This window comes from Rhinolophus ferrumequinum, chromosome 8, assembly GCF_004115265.2.
Source record: "Rhinolophus ferrumequinum isolate MPI-CBG mRhiFer1 chromosome 8, mRhiFer1_v1.p, whole genome shotgun sequence".
In the NCBI taxonomy this organism is placed as follows: domain Eukaryota; kingdom Metazoa; phylum Chordata; class Mammalia; order Chiroptera; family Rhinolophidae; genus Rhinolophus; species Rhinolophus ferrumequinum.
In genome coordinates this window covers 12,083,796-12,102,967 of record NC_046291.1, presented here as the reverse complement: position 1 = coordinate 12,102,967, position 19,172 = coordinate 12,083,796, and the positions used below count along the sequence as shown (strand labels likewise).

Here is a 19,172-nt window from a genome sequence, read left to right as displayed (position 1 = left end):
AAAATATTCTCTCTCTCTAGAGATAATGAGGAACAAAACCTAATCATCGTTAAGACTGAATTTGAGAAATTTCAAAATACAATAGGGGAAAACCAAATCAGGATGTGTAGTGAGCCCAAAACAAAGGTTCCTGGTCATAAGGCTATAAGATCAGTCAGTGCAAGTGGTAGAATAAAGCATGCTCAGATTGTATGCTTGGGTCTCTGTATTTATCAAACCTTTAAATTAAACAAGACTAGCTAAAGAAATGCCAGAAGCAGAGCAAGGTAATTGGGAATTGTGTCATTTCGTTTACCATTTTTGTTACCCAACTTATACAATGCGCAAAGTGCTAAGCAACACTACAAAAACACATTTACATCAACACTGAAGACCTGGGGAAATGAAATCCAACAATTTTATTTTAATGAGCTGTAGTTTCTAAATTTTTGTTTTATTTTTTTCCTGTTTTCATACAGTATTGAAAACAAAACGCGGCACATTCACATTTTCCCGAGGAACTGTAAAGATGATCTCTACAGGGATAAATGTTGTAAAGCCTGAAGCTCAATCAATTGATGTTGAAAACTCTCAAAGGGAGTAAAGGCTTGATCTGAATGGTCTAGAACATGTACTGTAATTTAATAGAAGAGATGGTCGTCTTAGTATTTAATGATTTAAAAGAACTTCCCAGTCCATGCGAAGAGTACAGTCCAAGAATAAATCAAATTTCTGGACGTTATTTTATGCTACATATGTGTACACTTTGCGATCCTCAGGTGTTCGTGCCAAATACTCTCTCTCAATAAGTCCTTCAATACGTTTCTTAATAACAACTGGACTTGGTAAGAATCGAGCCTTCAACTGCTGAGTTACCTAAAATAGAAGATAAAAAAAAACCACAAAACACTATTTCTCACCAGAAAATTTAAAAAATATGTTAACATTTCCATATAAACACACAAACATTTGTATTTTTGAACAGAACTGATGTGGAATTTTAAGACTCAGCTCAAACTTTAGTAATTTGATTACCAAAGTTAAAAATACCAAAACTTTAAAAAGATACTTGAAAATGTAATGTAAGGTTAGAACACACCACCTGCTCACATCAGAATGTGAATACTAAAACGGATTAGGAGTAGAACAAGTTGGAATATATTAGTATGAATGTATATACCACCTAGACTTGAACGATTTGATGCTGTAAGCTACTGACTTCTGGGTTATTCTCCCAATTCACAGAATGTGGGTAGCATAACGTGTCTGAGAGCACAACCTGTGGACCTGGACGGCCTGGATTCAAATCCCAACTCTCCCACTTACTGGCTCTAGGACCTTGGGCAAGTTACTTAACCTCATGAAACTAACAGATGTGATGCTTTAGAATAATGCCCTACTACCAGTCCACGGTAAGTGTTACTGGTGCTATTCTTTTCTCTATCTGCTGTCAGGATTCTAGGCATTGTGACATCAGTAATAATAAAACAGTAATCACAGCAGTAGTCGAAGCCTGACTATGCACTGTATCATTAGTCATTTTGTATGCATTAATTTATTTAATGCTCTTAGCCCTGCAAAGTTAGGTTGTCTCATTTTTACAAATGAGAAAAATATGCCAGAGAGGAAAACTGCCATGAACAGAGCCAGTAGTTAACAGATGAGAATCTAAACCTTTCTGTCCCAAGTTCATGCTTTCCTAGGAACCCACCCTGCCTCCTGCAGACCATCCACCCATCAGCCAGCTTTTCTTTTACTCCCGTTGGATCCGTTCGCTGCCCAAGACCACAATGGATTGATAATTCTGAAATATGAAACTGCAGCACTTCATTCTCCAACTAAACTCTAGCAGCCTTCTAGTTTTATCATTCCATCTGAACCTCGAATCCTCTGACCCTTTCTTCTGAGCTATCAGTATCTTCTTCTGACTGCATCTCGCTCCTGACAGGGTTCAGTCTGCACACAACATCACTTTGGCTACACTCCCAACAGTCCCCTCAGCTTCCTGATTCCTCTGGTTCTTTCCATAAACACCCTTTCTACATGTGCTGCATCATTCAAATCTACTACTCAGTTCCCTGCTGAGTGAAGTCGTAGTTTCTTACACCTTCTGTGTAGACCAGGAGCCAGCAAACTGCAGCCTACAGGCCAGATACAGTCCACTGCCTGTTGTTTTAAATTCTTACTGGAACACACTCATTTGTTATCTATGGCTGCTTTTAGGCTACAACTGGTCATTGAAATAAACAAACAAGAAAAACAAACAAAAAAACCAAACTAACAGTCTGCCAATCTCTGATGTAGTGATAACCCAGATGTTTAGTGTTCAAGTTCAGGAAGTCCCCGAGCTCGGGAGCCTCGCACCCTGCTCTCCAGGGAAAGGCCGCTGCCGTTTGCAAATCCTCCCTCTCACCACCCCACACACTCACATGCATCCATCCTGGATTAACACACACCACTGCTCCGTCCTGGACTCTCAGGAATACTCAGTAACATCCCTGGTGATACACCTACCATCCACCTGTGTTCTCTATCCAATCCTCTCACCTTTCCTGTGACTTTGGTACAGCAATTATCACCTCATTTCATTTTTTTGCCTTTTCTTTTTAAGTACTCCTTTCTTATCCCTAGGATTTTAACATCCTCAATATCTCCCCATCGAAAAAAATGAAATTCAGAACCCCTCAACTCAACACTCAGTCTTGGAGTATTGCTTTCTCTGTCCTTTCCCATGAGCCAACACCTCAAAGGACAGGACACTCTTCCTAGTGGTCTCTTATTATAAGACCAGGTCTTATATTAATTTTTGCTTCAAAGATGCATTAGAGCTGATTGTCTGGCTAGGTCTTATTTTCGGAGAAACACGGTAGTACTTTCCTAAATTTCAATTATTAACGTTACTTTGCTTTTCTATATGAATTCAGGCTTAGAATGTTCTCACCTCTGCTACTAACACATTGTGCTGCATCTTCTTTCTAGATTTCATTATCCGTACTATAGCAGCTTCTATCTCATGTTTTCTGTCGTCATCTACTTTCTGCCTCGTTTCCTTCCTTTCTGGGTCAGATTCACCTTGTTTGGCAGCAACTAAAAGAGAAAGACATTTACCATGTGATTACCATTTAATTTCAAATGTAATGAAAAATGTGGTTTATACACACGAACAATATAATTTAGTAATATCCACAGAAAAAAACCAATTTCAACCTCCAAGAGTATACTTATTATCCCAAGTAAACATTCAAAAAGTGCCTAATTTAATGTCTATTTTAATAAATATTTAAATAACAAGAAGTGATATAAAAATCCTGCAATTCTAAGTCCTTCTTTAAATATTAAGAAATTAACTTACAGAGATAATAAAACCAGTTTTATTTTTATAGAATACAATGTATTTCTTTCCAAGAAGAAAAATGCAGCTGGATTATCTTTAGTAGTAAAATTATCAGTCATTTCCATAGCTTGTGCCTTCCAGAGGTCAACTAGTACTTGACCATCATGACTCCCAAGTTAAACCTCACCAAAAGTATCTCACATAGGAGAATACCTGATGTCTTACTAACTCAAAATAGGGCTGTAATCTCTAAGACTTAAAGAGAAGGAAAGAGTATGTATTGCCAAGATTTAGTTATTAAATAATTAAAAAGTATCACTAGAATGTCAATTAAAGAAATTCCATAACAATTATTTTATTTGTACCTCTCAATTATCTAACAATTTCTTGTTATATCTTATTAATTTATGTCACAATCTCAATACAAGTATATTATATTCCAATCTTTAACAGAGGTCTTAAATCTGTTATTCCCTATAGTTTTCAAGGCACTCGGTAGGAATTAAATACTGAAGTCCCTTTCTCCTACAACTTTGCTCTAATTGAAGTAGCAGACAAAGAAAAGTGGTAACTGAATTTTTATTTGGTCATCAGCAGGAGACAGATGTGAAGTGAAGTTTCTGGAGGTAGAAAGTGGACAATTACTGAGAGCCACACATGGGACCCTATGTCTTAGGCATGGGCATACCCATAAGATAGCAGACGGTAAACCTTAGATCATTGTGGCGTGCATATCCATTTAGCTGTTTCTAACAAGAATCCCTTGGTTAACGATTCTGCTTTCAGTGTCTTTTCCCTAATTAAAGACACTCCGTATCTTAACAAAAAGTAAAATTAGATTAAAATGGTCTACTAAGAAATAATGCTTTTCCTCAAAAAAAGTCAATGTCATAAAAAAAGATATGTATTGGTTTAGATTAAATAGAACTAAAGAGACATAAAAGTTGATTTAATGTGAAAACCTTGATTGAATCCTGGATCTAAAAAGTAAGGTATGAAAGGTATTTTGGGGACAACTGTGGACAAACTGTGGTACATAGACCTATGGCATTAATTTTGTTGGGTGTGATATAGTATTACAGGTATGTGGGAGAATAGCTTATCCCAAGGAGACAGATGTATGCTCAAGTATTTGGAGGGGAAGTGTTATGATGTTTGCAAATTAATTTAAAATGCTGTAGCAAATACACACCCAGACGGAGGGAAAGACGGTGGGCCTGGGCAAGGGTGCCCGAGCAAATGTGGCAACATTTTAATGACTCGTAAACATAGATGATGGCCATTCCCAATGTCCACTATCATTTTTTTTTAACCATTTCTGTAGATCTGAAAATATTTAAAATAAAAAGCTGGAGGGAGAGTTTTTAAACCATCCGTTTGGTTCATATGGATTTGGTTACCTACATAGGTGTACTCTAAGATAAATGGGAAGATTGTGGTGATATACACTGAATTACGATGTTTTAAAAAATGAGAGGGCACGAGCACTCTCCTAGAGCCTAGCAATAGGCTCTGCACTTAGAAGCGCAACACAAGTGTCTGCTTGTGCAGGTGGGTGAGGGGGACAGAAGTGAGCGGGGGTGGTGGGCAAGACTCTCGACTATGGCAGTTATTGTAAATTACAACAGTTCTTTTCAAAGTTTGCATTAATACTTTTCACTCCCTTGCTTGAACTTGTATTACTGACTTCAGTAAAAAGCAGAGGCATGGTCAGAGTGTCTGAGTTACTGATTACAAGTCTGAGTACTTTCTCCAAAAGGCAAACGTATTTCGACGACTTAAGAAAATCTATGTGGTCACAGTACTTATCACCAGAGAGAAAATTTTAAGTTACACAAAATATCAGTAAGAGCCAATGTAATCTAAGTACCATTCCCAAATGAAAAACATTATTTGTTTACAGAATTTTACAGCTGAAAAGAGCTGTAAGATATCATCTAGTCAAATTCTTCTTCATATAACTATATTCCTATATTAATCAGATGTAAAATACTACACACATACACACACAACCAAAAATTAAAAATCCACGAAGAGAAGACTATTTTTTTTGATAATAATATTTGACAATATATATTATTGCTATGCATGATGGAATCTGTGATTACAAAGACAGTTATTTATGGTAAAGCAGTGTGAGGCTAGGCAATTCAGATATGTATCACCAAACAAGTTTTCTTCCTCCAAATCCACACATAAGTCCTGAAATCCTAAACCTGTATCTGCCCCAAACTGTAAACTCATATGTCTTGCACTGGGGGAAAAAGACATTTTATTCCATGACTCTCTTTAGCACAGTTGTTTCATTTTTAATATACATCTGTGTCCCAAAGACATGGGGCCATTTTGGTGATGAAGATACAATGATATGTGCAACTATGGGACAAAGTAGCCAAGGCTTTTACTAGAGACACACCACTCTTCTTCAAAAAGCACACATACCTAATCAGGGTCAAAAAAGGAAAACAAAAATGTACATATAAAGTTCTTGAGTCAATGTATCCTGGAAATCAATTGTATAGTTAGCATTAAAATAATTTTAAAAAGACTATTTTTACTAACATAAAATGTAAATACAATTTTTTAAATTGGAAAACTTTGGGCATTTGAAAATTTTATCTTATTTTAAAAGTAGTTTTACTACAAGACATATTAACTATAATAAATGAATTGCTACTGGGAAATTTATCTACTAGTTTTAAAACCAAGTAGAAAACTATATTAGAGTTTAAACGTCAGCGAGTAGAGTGCCCTTTTCCCCTTTAAATGCATAGAAAACATGTATCTTACATTATGTTAAATATACAATAAACAGGGTGTTCATTATCAACTTAAAAATAAGGCTGTGCTAGAAACTGCTCACAATAGGGTCACTTCTATGTAAGTTAGAGATACGAGTTTTAAGGCTTTTAAACTTAAAAATATTTATCAAAATATAAATAGCTGCATCTAAAAACCAATCTTTAGAGAGATAACTCCCAATTTTGAGAAATTTATAAATGTTTTCAAAACAGGTGTCCACTATTAGTTAACCAGTTAAACGGAATTATTTTAAGTAAAACATTCATAAAACTGTATTTCACTCATCCAAAACCATATGGAAGTAAGTACCACGTTCACACTATGAATTACTTTTTTTAAATGCTTACTGTACTTGGATTAAACACATACCAACAAAAGCAGCTTTATATCTTAAACCTCTGTGTCATGCAGCACTGGAAATTAATTACTTTTAAAAGATAGAAATTCAATAGGTAAGAGTTTTTTAGAGGAAAAAATATAATTTTTTTAAAGAGAAAAAATATGATACCTGTTTGAATCTTGACTCTGTGTAGTTTGGATGTGAACTGATCATTAACTGTGAATATATGACCATTTTCTATTTCCTTTGACTTGGGCTCTTTTGTAAGCACCCGCTGTGTTGGTTTACCGCAGGCAAGAGACTGCAAAGCTCGAACGAGTTCTCTTTCGGGGATATCGGTCTCTTGTTGAATTTCCTGAAATTTCATCAGATTGACATAATTATAACTAGACTTTTTGGAAGATTCAAGAAGATTAGTTAATAAGTGAAACTGATCAAGCAGTGGTTAGAGAGAAGTAATTCCATTAAAGAAATAATCGACAACAAAGAATTCTCTATTATGACACTTCCCTGAAATCTCATTTATTCGAACCAGAGATAAAGGTGATTCAAATTACAAAATATGGAAAATATGTGTATTTTTCTGTTTCAGGAGATATAAGGCCTACTCTAAAAAGGTCATCCACCAGGGAATATTAGGGACCTGCTTTAGTGTTTAGGTAAAAAAAAAATGTGTTAACCACTACACGGTTGCTAATTTTAGAAGTACTCTACAATCTTTCTTCCAAGTTTATCAACACTACTCTTCTGCTTAGCAACTTCTTTCGAAGGGAGAAGTAAAGTAGGCTTGAACCCGCTGTGTTGAAAGGCCTTAGCCTTTCTACTATACAATCAAAATTTACAATCCAAATTGACCATATTTATTGTCTGTATGATCAAATAAAAAACAACTAAATACTTGGTAATTAATACTAAGCATAAAACGCAGTAAGAAATGTTTTGTAGTGCAGGTGATAATTTTTGCTATTTATAATGAGATGAATAAAATACAATAATGAAAAAAAAAAAGCAGTCTGGGAAAGAATGAATGTACAGTTGACTCCTGAAAAACACAGGTTTGAACTGTGCGGGTCCACTTATATGTGAATTTTTTTCAATAAATACTGCTGCCTTCAAATCTGCCGGTTTCACATCCAAGGGTTCAACCAATTGTGTATGGAAAATTGTATTTTTCATTCCCAACTAGTTTCCAACTGTGGCTGAATTCCAGGACGCGAAGGGCCAACTATTGCGGTCAAAAGTTATATGCGGATTTGCAGCTGGGGCAGGCGGGTGTCGAGGCCCCTAACTCCTCTCTTGTTCAAGGGTCAACTGTACAATTTTTAAATTCATGATATGCTTCGTATGTCAGTGGGACTGTTAAGATAATTGCACAAATATATGAGTTAGTCCCTACACACCTACAGGGATTTATGATGCAAAACGTCTTCACATTAGGATGCATCGCTTTGATTCACTGTATAAAGCTGTTTCTTTCTCAAAAGCAGCACAAAAGGGGGCATGAAGACGGTGATGTTCAGATTGTGTAACTGATCTGGAGACAGTCATTCTCCCTTTCACAAGAGTCCATGAGCAACAGCTTAGGTCTTTCTGAAGGACTCTCAGGGTACATGAGGACTGAGAGAAATGTGAATGTTAGTGATAATGATGCACGTTCTTTTGTGTCAAATGATCTCTGGTTATGTCTAGCTATTTTAGACATTTCAAATATTATAAATGTCAATCCCAGCAACTTAAATAGGCGCTTTTAATTGTGTGCATGCTACAAATGACTTATTTACATTATTTTCTTGTTTAATCACGTTCAAAGAAATGGAAATACATAAATACATTCTTAGGTGATAGTTGACAATTACAGATCATCCCCAGAGGTAACTAATGTAATTCAATATTCTATGCCTTTTCCCAGACACCTACACATATGAACACAAATACACATATACATGTATGAACATGAACACGCCCATCTTACACTAGTATTAATATTAAACGCAAACGGGATCACACTATATGATTCTTTTACTGATTTCTTGAAAGCCCTTTCTCATATCAAGCTTATCAAAATATTCTGTTTTCTTCTATTACTTTTATCAGTTTGTGCTTACATCTATCTGGAGTTTTATTTTGTATTTGATATGATATATGGAACTAAGGTCCCCATACTACTCTCTGCCCAGTCCCAAAAATGATGCAGCAATTATTTTAATTGAGTTTGATTAGAAATGGCAAATTCATCACTCCCAAACACCTGTCTATATATTAATCTGTTTCTGGACTCTTTATTCTGTTCTTATAAGCTATCTGTCTACATGTTAACACAATTTTAACTTTAAGGTATGTGTTGGAATTAGGACAAATTCGTTCCTCACTTATTGGGCTTTCCCACCCCAAAGCCCTGCCGCTCCAATAAAAATGTTGCCTATTCTTTGGCATTTTCTTGTCCAGATGAATTTTGGGATCAGCTTGTCAAGTTTCATAGAAAATAAATTGTTTGTAGATTTTGATTGGGATTTCACTGAAGTTATTATAGGTGACTTAAAAAAAAAACTCCTTTATAACATGCAGTTTTTCCATTTGGGTACATTTACCCTTTTATATTCTTTTTCTTTTACTGCCTTTTTGGTATGTCTTCTACCTTTCTTGTTAGATTGACTCCTAGGAAGATTGTAATTCTTATTGAAATATCCGTTTCTTCATGTCATCTTCTGATTAGTTCTGATTTATAGAAAAGTTGATTTTTCAATCAAACTCTTCTTAGAGAATGGTTTCTTAGTTGATTATCAAGTTGATAATCATACTGTCCACAAATTTTGTCAGCTCCTGATATTTAAAAATTCCATCCCTTTTTCTTTTCTTACTATGTTAGTTAGGATCTGCAGAACAAGTCACAGCAAAGGCAGGCATCCTAACTTGTTCCTAACGTGAATGGAAAAGTGGCTAATATTTTACTAGCAACTACTGCATGCTTAGGTCTCTCATTAGATGCACCTTCATAACATTAAGGCAGGCACTTCATTCTATTCTTAGGTGGCTAAGAGTCTCTCACACTGGAAATAAGTATTGGGGACTGACTTTTATCAAGTGTTTTTTTGTACATCTGCAGAGATCATTAACTGATTCTCTCCTTAAAGCAGTGTCTGGCAATATAGCAAGTGTTCAGTTAATTTTATTATTAATATAAAATCTCATAACTATCTGTTAAATTCCTTCTTTGTATTCCAGGAATGAATATGACTTGGAAACAGTGAATTATTTTTTCAATAAACTGTTGAATCTGACTTGCTAAAATTTTATTTAATATTTGTGCATTTATGGTGAATAACCTAAAGCTTTCTTTTTGTATTTTCCTGGTTCAATTTTACTAATAAGGTTATGCCAGCCTCAGATATTTCCCAAGAGCAGTATGTGCATTTTGCTTTCTGGGTTCAAAGTTCTCTGCATAGCATTCAATTTTAACTTGCTAATTGTGTTATTCAAATCTTCTTTATCCCATTTTTTGTACTGTTTGTCAGTACATTTGTAAGGGGTTTCTACGATTGTGGAATTTTCTCCATTTACTTCCAACCATTTTCCTTTATATATTGTGAAGTTAAGTTACTGATGATTGCTATAATTTTTTGATGAAATATTATCACTGTTTAATGGTTTGCTATTTAAATTCTACTGTCTGACATTAATTTTACTACACATATGTATATGTACATATATATATATATATATATATATATATATCTATATCTATATCTATATCTATATCTATATCTATCTAGGGAGCCAAAAAAAATATACACGACTTGTATTCACCGTTTGTTATTAGTATATATTGACTATTAAAATTTTAATACAGTTTTTTCCTTTCTTAAAATGTGTGTACATTTTTTGGGCACCCTCTATATATATGAAAAAGCTTCAGCAGCCTGATTACTATGAATTAAATGTTTTACAAATAAATGCCACCTTTTGTAGGTAGTTTCCAAGATGGCCTGCAATGATCCTGGCATGTTTTAACCTGTGTGGACCCCTTATGGTGTCAGGGTTGATTTGGGTGACCAAGAAAATAAGTAAGTGACAATATGTGACTTCCAGGGCTAGGTGAGAAAGGCAATGCAGGTTCTGCTTGGGTCTCTTGGATTGATCACTCTAGGGACAGCTAGGCATCAGGATGGAAGGACAACCAAACAGCCATGTGGTAAGGCCCATGTGGAGAGAAACTAAGACCTCTTACCAACAGCCAAATGAGCTTGCCAGCCATTGGCAAGGAAGTGAATACCAACAGCTTGGAAGTGTATTTTCCAGCCCCAAGCAAATGTTAGATGACTGAAGGCCCAACTGACATGTTAATACAAGCTCCTAAGAGACTGAGCCAGAACCACCCAACCAAGCCCTTCCTAAATCCCTAACCCACAGAAACCATGAAAGATAACTGTTAGCAGTCGGTCATTTTAAATTACGAAGTTTTAAGATTTTTTTAATGCAGCATTAAATAATTAATATGCTATTACAGAACTCATAAAAAATATTCACAGGTAAAAGATCAGCTTCCTTTAAAATGATTAACTATCTCCTCTAACTTGTGGGGATGATTTCTGTAAAAGAGTTGCCTAATAACACTCAGGAAGCAGACTATAGTGAGACACATGGTGTGGGTAAACACAAGCTTCACGTGCCTTCTTACAGTGCCCCTGGTTTGAGATACGAACAGCCAGAAGTCTATGGAGCCACAGGAACAGCATTCTACATATACCACTTATGTTCAAATTTCTGGTTTGGGACTCAGCTGACATTTGAAATATTAGAGGAGATTTTCTACTTAATTTTTACCTTCTGCCTAATCACTGCTCATTAGCATCAACGATCCCAAGTTGGTTGGGAAAGTGAAAAGCTTGAACCATTAAATTACTAGCAATTCCAATAATGGCTGTAGAGAATGAATGTATGTTTTTGTTTATCCCATTTTTTCCAGCTCTTTATAAATGAGAACTCTGAAAACCAACCCCAGCATTTTTCAAGTAGCTTATTTTGCTTAAAATGTTTACCTATGAGAACTGCAGAACGAAACACCCAGGCTGCTAGAGACAATTATGCCTATTTGAAAAGGCTTATCATGTTTGAGTAAGGTACTCGATACTTGCTTAATCAATATTCTCGGGACTTAATCACGTGTAACTTGTGCTCGAAAATTAAGGTTATTCCCTAAGTAAGACACATCTGGAAATACGTAATTGCAAAACCTCTTGACTTAGCCACTGACCTAAAATACTTAGGTTTTCAAAACATTTCCTTAAGGAATATCACGTAAAAACGGTCACCTCTTAAAATATTCTCTTAAATTTAAATTTAATAAGAATCACATGATCTTCGTTTCAACGTGAACCTACCCATTTAAAGGTATGGGGAGAAAGAAAAAAGGTAATAAAAAAGTAAGTATATTAAAACAGTTACTCTAAGGAAAAAATGGGTGGAGAAAGAAATCTGACAGTCAAGATAGTGTAAAATTAGCGTAAGGGCAGACACAGAAATCAATGAAACAGATTCGAGAATCTGAAACAAACCCCACACATACGGTCAATTGACCGCTTTAATAAACAGACTAACGTAATTTAAAGAGAAAAGATGATTGCTTTCGACAAATGATGCTGGCATAAACAATCGAACATCTGTGTGTATGTGTAAAATAATTCTTAATCCTTACCTCTAACCACACACACTAAAACTAACTTGAAATTTATTATAGACATAGACCTAAATGTAAAAGCTACAATTATAAACCACTTAAAATAAAACACTGAAGAAATTCTTTTCAATCTTGGAGTAGCCGATAATTTCTTAGGATACCAAAAGCAAGAACTGTAAAAAGAAAAATAGTGGCAATTGGACTTAGTCAATATTTAAAAAAAACTCTGCTCTTTAAAACATACCACTAAGAAAATGAAAAGGCAAGTGACAGACAGAGAAAATACTCACAGCACATAGATCTGACAAAGGATTTGTATACAGAAGTCATAAAGAGCTTTTAAACAACTCAATGAAGATATGAACAGACATCCCACTAAATAAGACATAAAAGTGGCACATGAAGACATAAAAGATGTCCAGCATCATTAGTCATCAAGGAAAGGCAAATTAAATCCACAATGAGATATAATGATACACCAGCTAAAATGGCTAATATTATAAAGACTGACGATACTCAATTTTGGAGAGGATGTGAGGCAACTGGAACTCTTCTACACTGCTGGCAGAAATGTAAAATAGTACAACTGCTTTGGCAGTTTCTTAAAAAGTTAAACATATAGCTCTATTCATTCCAGCCTCTATCTGATAACTCAAATGCCCATCAACTGGCGTACAGATACACAAAACATACTAGATTCAGATAACAGCCAGAAAGTGATATTATATGACTGCATTTATATGAAATTCTAGAAAGACAAAACTAATCTATGGTGACAGAAGGCAAATCACTGGCTGCCAGGGTTTGGGGACAGTGGGAGGGAACCCACTGCAAAGGAGTATTAAAATGCTGGGGGGTAATATTCTACATATTGGTTGTGATGGTAGTTTCACAGGTGCACACATCTATTAAAATTCATCAAATTGTGCATTTTAAATGAGGTATGTTTCATTACATAAAATGTATTTATACTTCAAAACATTTCAAAAAAGTCGATTTCAAAAAAATGAAATGTGATCCCTTACGTGTATAATGTTCATATAGTTCCATAGCCCAATTTTATGCTGTTTTCTCTAATGGTACTCAAATAATCAAAATCATCCTCATCCTCAAATAATAACTCTAAAGGTTATTCAAATAAGACTCAACAGGTGAGAATTAAGAAATACAATTGGCTAAAATTTATATAACCAACCCATACCTCAAACGTGTATTTTTCTCTATTATTAAAGAGCATTAATATGGTCATCTGGAAAGTGGAGACTTGCAGTATGTGCTTCCGTGTATTAGAGCCAGTTACTTGTGCCCCTCCAACACCAACTTCAGATCCATCTTCCTGTTTCATTTTTTAAAAAAATATAAATAAGATATAATTATCTCCTGGTAACTTTAACAGTATGTTTGAGAAATAAGCCTGGTAATGTCCAACCCCTCCTTTAGAAAACTATGTAACTTATTCCTATACATAAAGAAAATGTTATTAAAAAATGTGTATGTGTGTATATATATGTATGTTTGTATGTACGTATACACACACACACACTCAGTCTTTATTTAGGACTGTCCTTTTTAAAAATTGTGAACACTTGAATGTATCTGAGTAAGTAATGAATCAACAATTCCTTATATTCACAGCTAAAATTATTTTAATAGTACACAATGGGATACTAAAGGACTTATAAGACATCATTCCACTATACCACTACTAAAAGTAGCAGGGTTTGGTTTCTTTTTGTGCGATCTAATCATAGTGAAAGATCAAGTAACAGCACAGGATGGGGAAAAATTACCTCTGCCATCCTTAAGGCCTGTTCCTGCTCTATGATTTCAGAAGTACAAAGTAGAAATTTAAGTCTTCAATATTGTGTGAATTGTGTTTTTAAAACCATTTGTTTAATAAAACTTTGAAAGGTAACATCATTTAGGGAAAAAAACCTCTCCTTTCAATAATTAGAAACTGAGTTCGTTAGTATACTTAACCTTCCCACTTATACTTAAATATGTAATAGTTTTAAAACATTTATTCAACTAAATGAATAGTAAGGAATATTTCCCATTTTAATTAAATAGAGAACTTAGAATGTATGTAGCCTTTTTCAACATTAAAAAAAACTTTGGTGTTACACTGACATCATATAAAACTAGTAAGATTTTAATTAATAAAAAAGAATAAAACTGTTATTTGCTGCCTAGATGACAACTTAGATATTTTTTTTTAATGTTTTGCTAGAAGCTTTTTATTACTTTTCTATTTTTAAAGCATATGACTCTGATTTGAGTTACACCAAGCAATAAAAATTAAACTATTACTCTAAACCTAACAATTTTAGATACGAAAAAGTGATTACTCTTTAAAAATGAAGGCAACTCACTGTATAGTGCTAATTTTTAAATAATCCCTTTAGTCACATTTTGTACATCTCATAAATCGCAAGTGTTAAATGTTCCCGGTTTTGATTTATTGAAAATAAGGATTACAGGAATTGTTGACAATTTTAAAAAGGGACTCATGGCTTTGTATGTCCTCAAATTAATGTTTTATTATTTTATTATTTTATGCAATACTGTATCAAGTCAATTCTTATAAATAAAAACGTGTAATCATCTTACTATTATATACGCCTTAAGGAAGGCTACTGGTATCATCTTCATATTATCAAATGAAGTTACCAACCGAGGGAACAGAAATGAATAAATCAAAGCCAAAGTTTCCCCCTTTGTAATATTTCAAACAGGTAGGGAAAATAACAGAAATTAATAATTTATGCAGGTCAACAAAAATCACAAATCAGTTCTATAGACTAATTTTAAGTTACAAAATATAAATATGTTCAAATTATTAATATTTACCTTTTTAACTGGTCCATAAAAGGTGGCATTGAGATCTGCAGAACCCATGTGATGCTGGAGTGTTAGCTGTCGACCACTGTGTTTGGCTAAGTAAAACCTTCAGCAAATCAAACCAGGTTTTAGAGAATCATACAATTTACCTATCTGAAATTATAAACTACAGTATAACAACCCTTAACAAACATATATGTATGGGAGAGTTTAAAAGTAAAGGAAACCTTAGGAATTAAGTTCAGTTCCAATTTTTTACAGAACAGGAAACAAATAAAAAAGAGGGAAAGGGGGTGGAGAGAGGGAGACACACACAGAGAGAAAAAGACAGAGCTGAGTAACTTAGCTGGATATTATTACATGATAAAGGCAGCAGACTAAATCATCTCACTGGTACATTCTGCCCTGGCCTGCTGCTCAGCCACTGCTGCTCTGTAAGACCACCTTTCTCCATAGTAACTCAACAATCAAGTTGTCCTATGCCAGTGGCAGACATCAACAATACAAAATATACTCCTAACCATGCACTAATGCCGAAGGACATTAATAAAAGATTCCTCTGAAAAGAGTTTACGCAATGTATTCTTACATATTAAAAGAATAAGGATAAATTCTCCTTTTGAACATGTGTTAAAAAATGGAGCATATTCACCCTCAATCAGTGACACTAATGCTCACATTTATTTCAATGTTGGACAATTATTTGTACCTGGAAATACCAAGTTTGAGCTGTGTTTACCTTCTGAATATCTCGAAAGCATGTCTTGGTGCTGGTGGGATGTTGCACTTTGGTGTGGCTGACTGAGTGGGCCAATATCCGGTTGTGAGCACCCGAACTGTGAGATCAACACCACCTAAAGATACCTGTGGGAGAGAAAGAGGTGTTCCCCACAAATCAACTAGGATTCATTAGCTGTTCCATACAGACACAGTGTTAGAGTTCTCACAGTCCAATATAAAACACTACCTTTTAACTGTCCTGGCAAATATTCATAATTATTGCTTAAGACGTTGACTTTCAAGTATTGACCAAGGATACTTCTTAGCATGTGAACAAAGTGTTACTGGTGTCACTGAGAAGTGCAAAGTTTTGGCCCGTAAGCTTTTATAGATAAAATGTTAAAGGGCCACATTAATATTGTTTTAAAGAAAATTCTAGGATATCTTTCCTATCAGCCTTTAAGTATTTTTAACCATCTTAACACACAAACAAAATATTTCTATCTCACTCCCATTTCAAGTACACTGATCAATATGTTTTCACAAGTAGTTCACATTCTAACAACCTTTGCATTGGACATTGTGGATCCAGTTCTGCGTAGCAGGAACTCGATATTTGAATGACTACCTCTACAGAATATATGCTAGCATTATTGTCACAATTAGATGTTTTCTTCTTTTTAAACAAATTAAATTTTAAGAAAACAACAATAAAGCACATCAATGGAAATTCTTAAGGGTGAATTATTATCTTTATTATTGATATCCACAGCTTGTTCTAAAGCACTATTTCATTTTTATCTAACCTGGAGGATTTAGCAATACAGTTTTAAAAGGGATGAGTATACATATCATGAAGTATTCCACACTCAGATTTCTTCACAGATACGTACTAAATAATCACTCCATTTTAAAGAAACTGAAATGAGGAATCTTAAGATGACACACAGGAGAGACGATCACAGGAGAGAAAGACTCTTAGATGATGAACGGAGGAGGACTGAGAACTGCTGGTACATTTTCAAGTTGGGGGAGGGCTCACCAAGTTGGTTCATTCCACCAAAGAAAATAATATCTTTTATTTCTTCTTCCTTATACCCACACATTTTGCTCCTAATCTTCAAGTCTTTCCTCAAAATGCCATTTAAAAGAGGCCTTCCCTGACCCCCCTCTTCCTTACAGATTTCCTCTGTATCTCCTAATACCAGCTAAGATGTGATATGTTTACTTGTTTATCATCTGTCTACCAGATTAGAGTGTAAGCTCCATCATGGCAGGGATTTTTGTCTGCTCCATTCTCTGTATACCCAGGGCCTAGAACAATGCTTGGCACGGAAAGCATTCAATGAATTATTTGCCAAATAGAAAAAAAGAAAAAAAAACCCAAAGAACTATTACTTTAGTGGGTTGTATCTTCTCTTCCTATTTTAGTAATATTTGGAAGCCATTCAGCTTCTCTTCAAAGATAGCGCATGGCAGGGGCAAGTACAGAGAGACAGAGATTCTGGAAAAGTCTGTCAGGATATGGTATTTGATGATATAAACAAAAAAATGACAGCAAGGTGGTTATCCCGCCCTGTCCCCATTTTAAAAATAAAAACATGGGAAAAAATGGACAAATACTTAAATTACCTTAACCATAGTAAGATTTGTCTAAATAAAATATATCACAAGTATTATTAGAATTTTAAGAAAATACTTACAACTTCTAAAACTGGAAGAGCCACTCTTGGTGTATTTTAAAAGGCCAAGCAAATTACACAGAATCACCTGCCTGAAGATTGGTGCTATTTTAACAGTGCACAAAGATTCTGATTTTAGAAAGCTCAAGATTTGTTTTGATTACTCTCACTTGTTTTCATCAAATCTTTCTAATATAGGTTAAGGCTTAGGAGACTTAGGTCCTTAGCATAAACAATGATAAAAAAGCCAGTAATTGCATGCAAGTAATGGTCTTACAGTAGTGGAAGCAGCAGCTAGATTAGCAGATATATTAGGTTGGTGCAAAAGTAATTGTGGTTTAAAAGCTTAAAATTGCAAAAACTGCAATTACTTCTGCACCAACCTAATATATCTCTGAGCATCCTGATAAGCACTCTACTTATTATAGTTAACAAATTATTAAACAAATATTCTACCACATAGTGAAGGATACATCTGAATATTCAAAATGAAAGACTGGAAAATTCACAAACTTTTAACAACAGAAAACAACAAAGGCAAACAGAATCTAATGAAATCATCATGTTGAACTGTCACCCCTCCCCCCCTTTTAAATGAAACAATGGCCACAGAGTAATCAAGACTAAGGACCATAATTTTCATATTAAAAAGCCTTTACTATCTTGGACAAGATAATCACATACTTTAAAAAGTAGTAAGCGTGCTGAACCCACCCAGGAACATTTACTTACAGAAGGTTTCAACAGAGTATTTATTCAAACCAGGTTATTTTCCTATAGCTCTCAATGGGTAAGATCAGTGAAAGAAAAAATAACCAGAAAAAAATAAATTGTACCACATGAAAATACAATTATATCAATATATGAGACAGAATGAAGTACAAATACCTAAACCATCTAAAAACGAAAAAGAAAAACCTATCTAGGAAATCATATTACTCAGTTCCTGCCCATCCAGATTTCTGTAGTATCACAGACTTACCTTTCCTGCTCTCAGCTCTTCTCCACTGTAAAAATTATGAGGCAAATCATCAAATAACTATTTATAATGAAGAGGGACCAAAGTCCCCCGGGTCAGAATTCCTTAATATATATCCGTTTCTATACAATTAGGTATTTTCACATATTTTGTTTGTGATGAGACTGTGGGACCAGTAGAAGTGATAATCTTATATGTAAATATTAAAGGAAAGACCTCCCAATTGTTTTAAATGGTTGTGATATGTCTTAACTTTTTAAACGAAGTGATACACAGTCACTTGAGAGAGACAACTTTTAAAAGAAAAACTGGAGTTCTCTAAACTTAAGGTAAAGCAGAAAAACAGTTAAAAAAATTCTGAACTTTACTAAATCCTCACAATACCCCATCAGACTGCAAAACCATACAAGTTACAGCTTACTGTCTTCAGGGAGTCACAATACAAAACCACACTTCTAATACACTAGTGCCAGTGTTTTTACACTCAGTTCATCACCCACCAATCCTGAGGATGTCAGGCCCACTCATGTTGATCTAACAGATGAGTATGTAACCAAGACAGCACAATCCTGGGGTAAAGTGAAAGGAAGAGTACTAACACTCACACAATCTAGAATGACTATAACAGCAGAATCATTTCTAGTCATTCAATTTTCAGCATATTACTTCAAGTGAAGAGGATAAACTACGTTTTAGAAGAATAAGCAAAAATATTTTAATATTTTAACATTAATAGTTAGAAAAAGAGGTTATATGGGGGAAAATAAATTTTAAAGTACTCACGGACAAAACCTATGTTGTCACTAATGACATTTAAAGAA

At 34.6% G+C, this 19,172-nt stretch overlaps 1 protein-coding gene across 2 annotated transcripts in view; it reads right to left on the bottom strand.

Moving 5' to 3' along the window:
* Positions 1 to 379: 379 nt before the first annotated feature.
* CUL3 (cullin 3) overlaps positions 380 to 19,172 on the bottom strand; it is a 90,172-nt gene continuing 71,379 nt past the window's right edge. For both annotated transcript variants that reach the window (XM_033112067.1, XM_033112068.1), the window contains 6 exons: positions 15,710 to 15,834; positions 14,980 to 15,076; positions 13,331 to 13,465; positions 6,624 to 6,810; positions 2,921 to 3,066; positions 380 to 855 (listed from right to left, as the gene is read on the bottom strand). In XM_033112067.1, the coding sequence (XP_032967958.1) occupies positions 724 to 855; positions 2,921 to 3,066; positions 6,624 to 6,810; positions 13,331 to 13,465; positions 14,980 to 15,076; positions 15,710 to 15,834 (822 nt within the window). In that variant the 3' untranslated portion in view covers positions 380 to 723. The remainder of the gene's footprint in view (positions 856 to 2,920; positions 3,067 to 6,623; positions 6,811 to 13,330; positions 13,466 to 14,979; positions 15,077 to 15,709; positions 15,835 to 19,172) is intronic.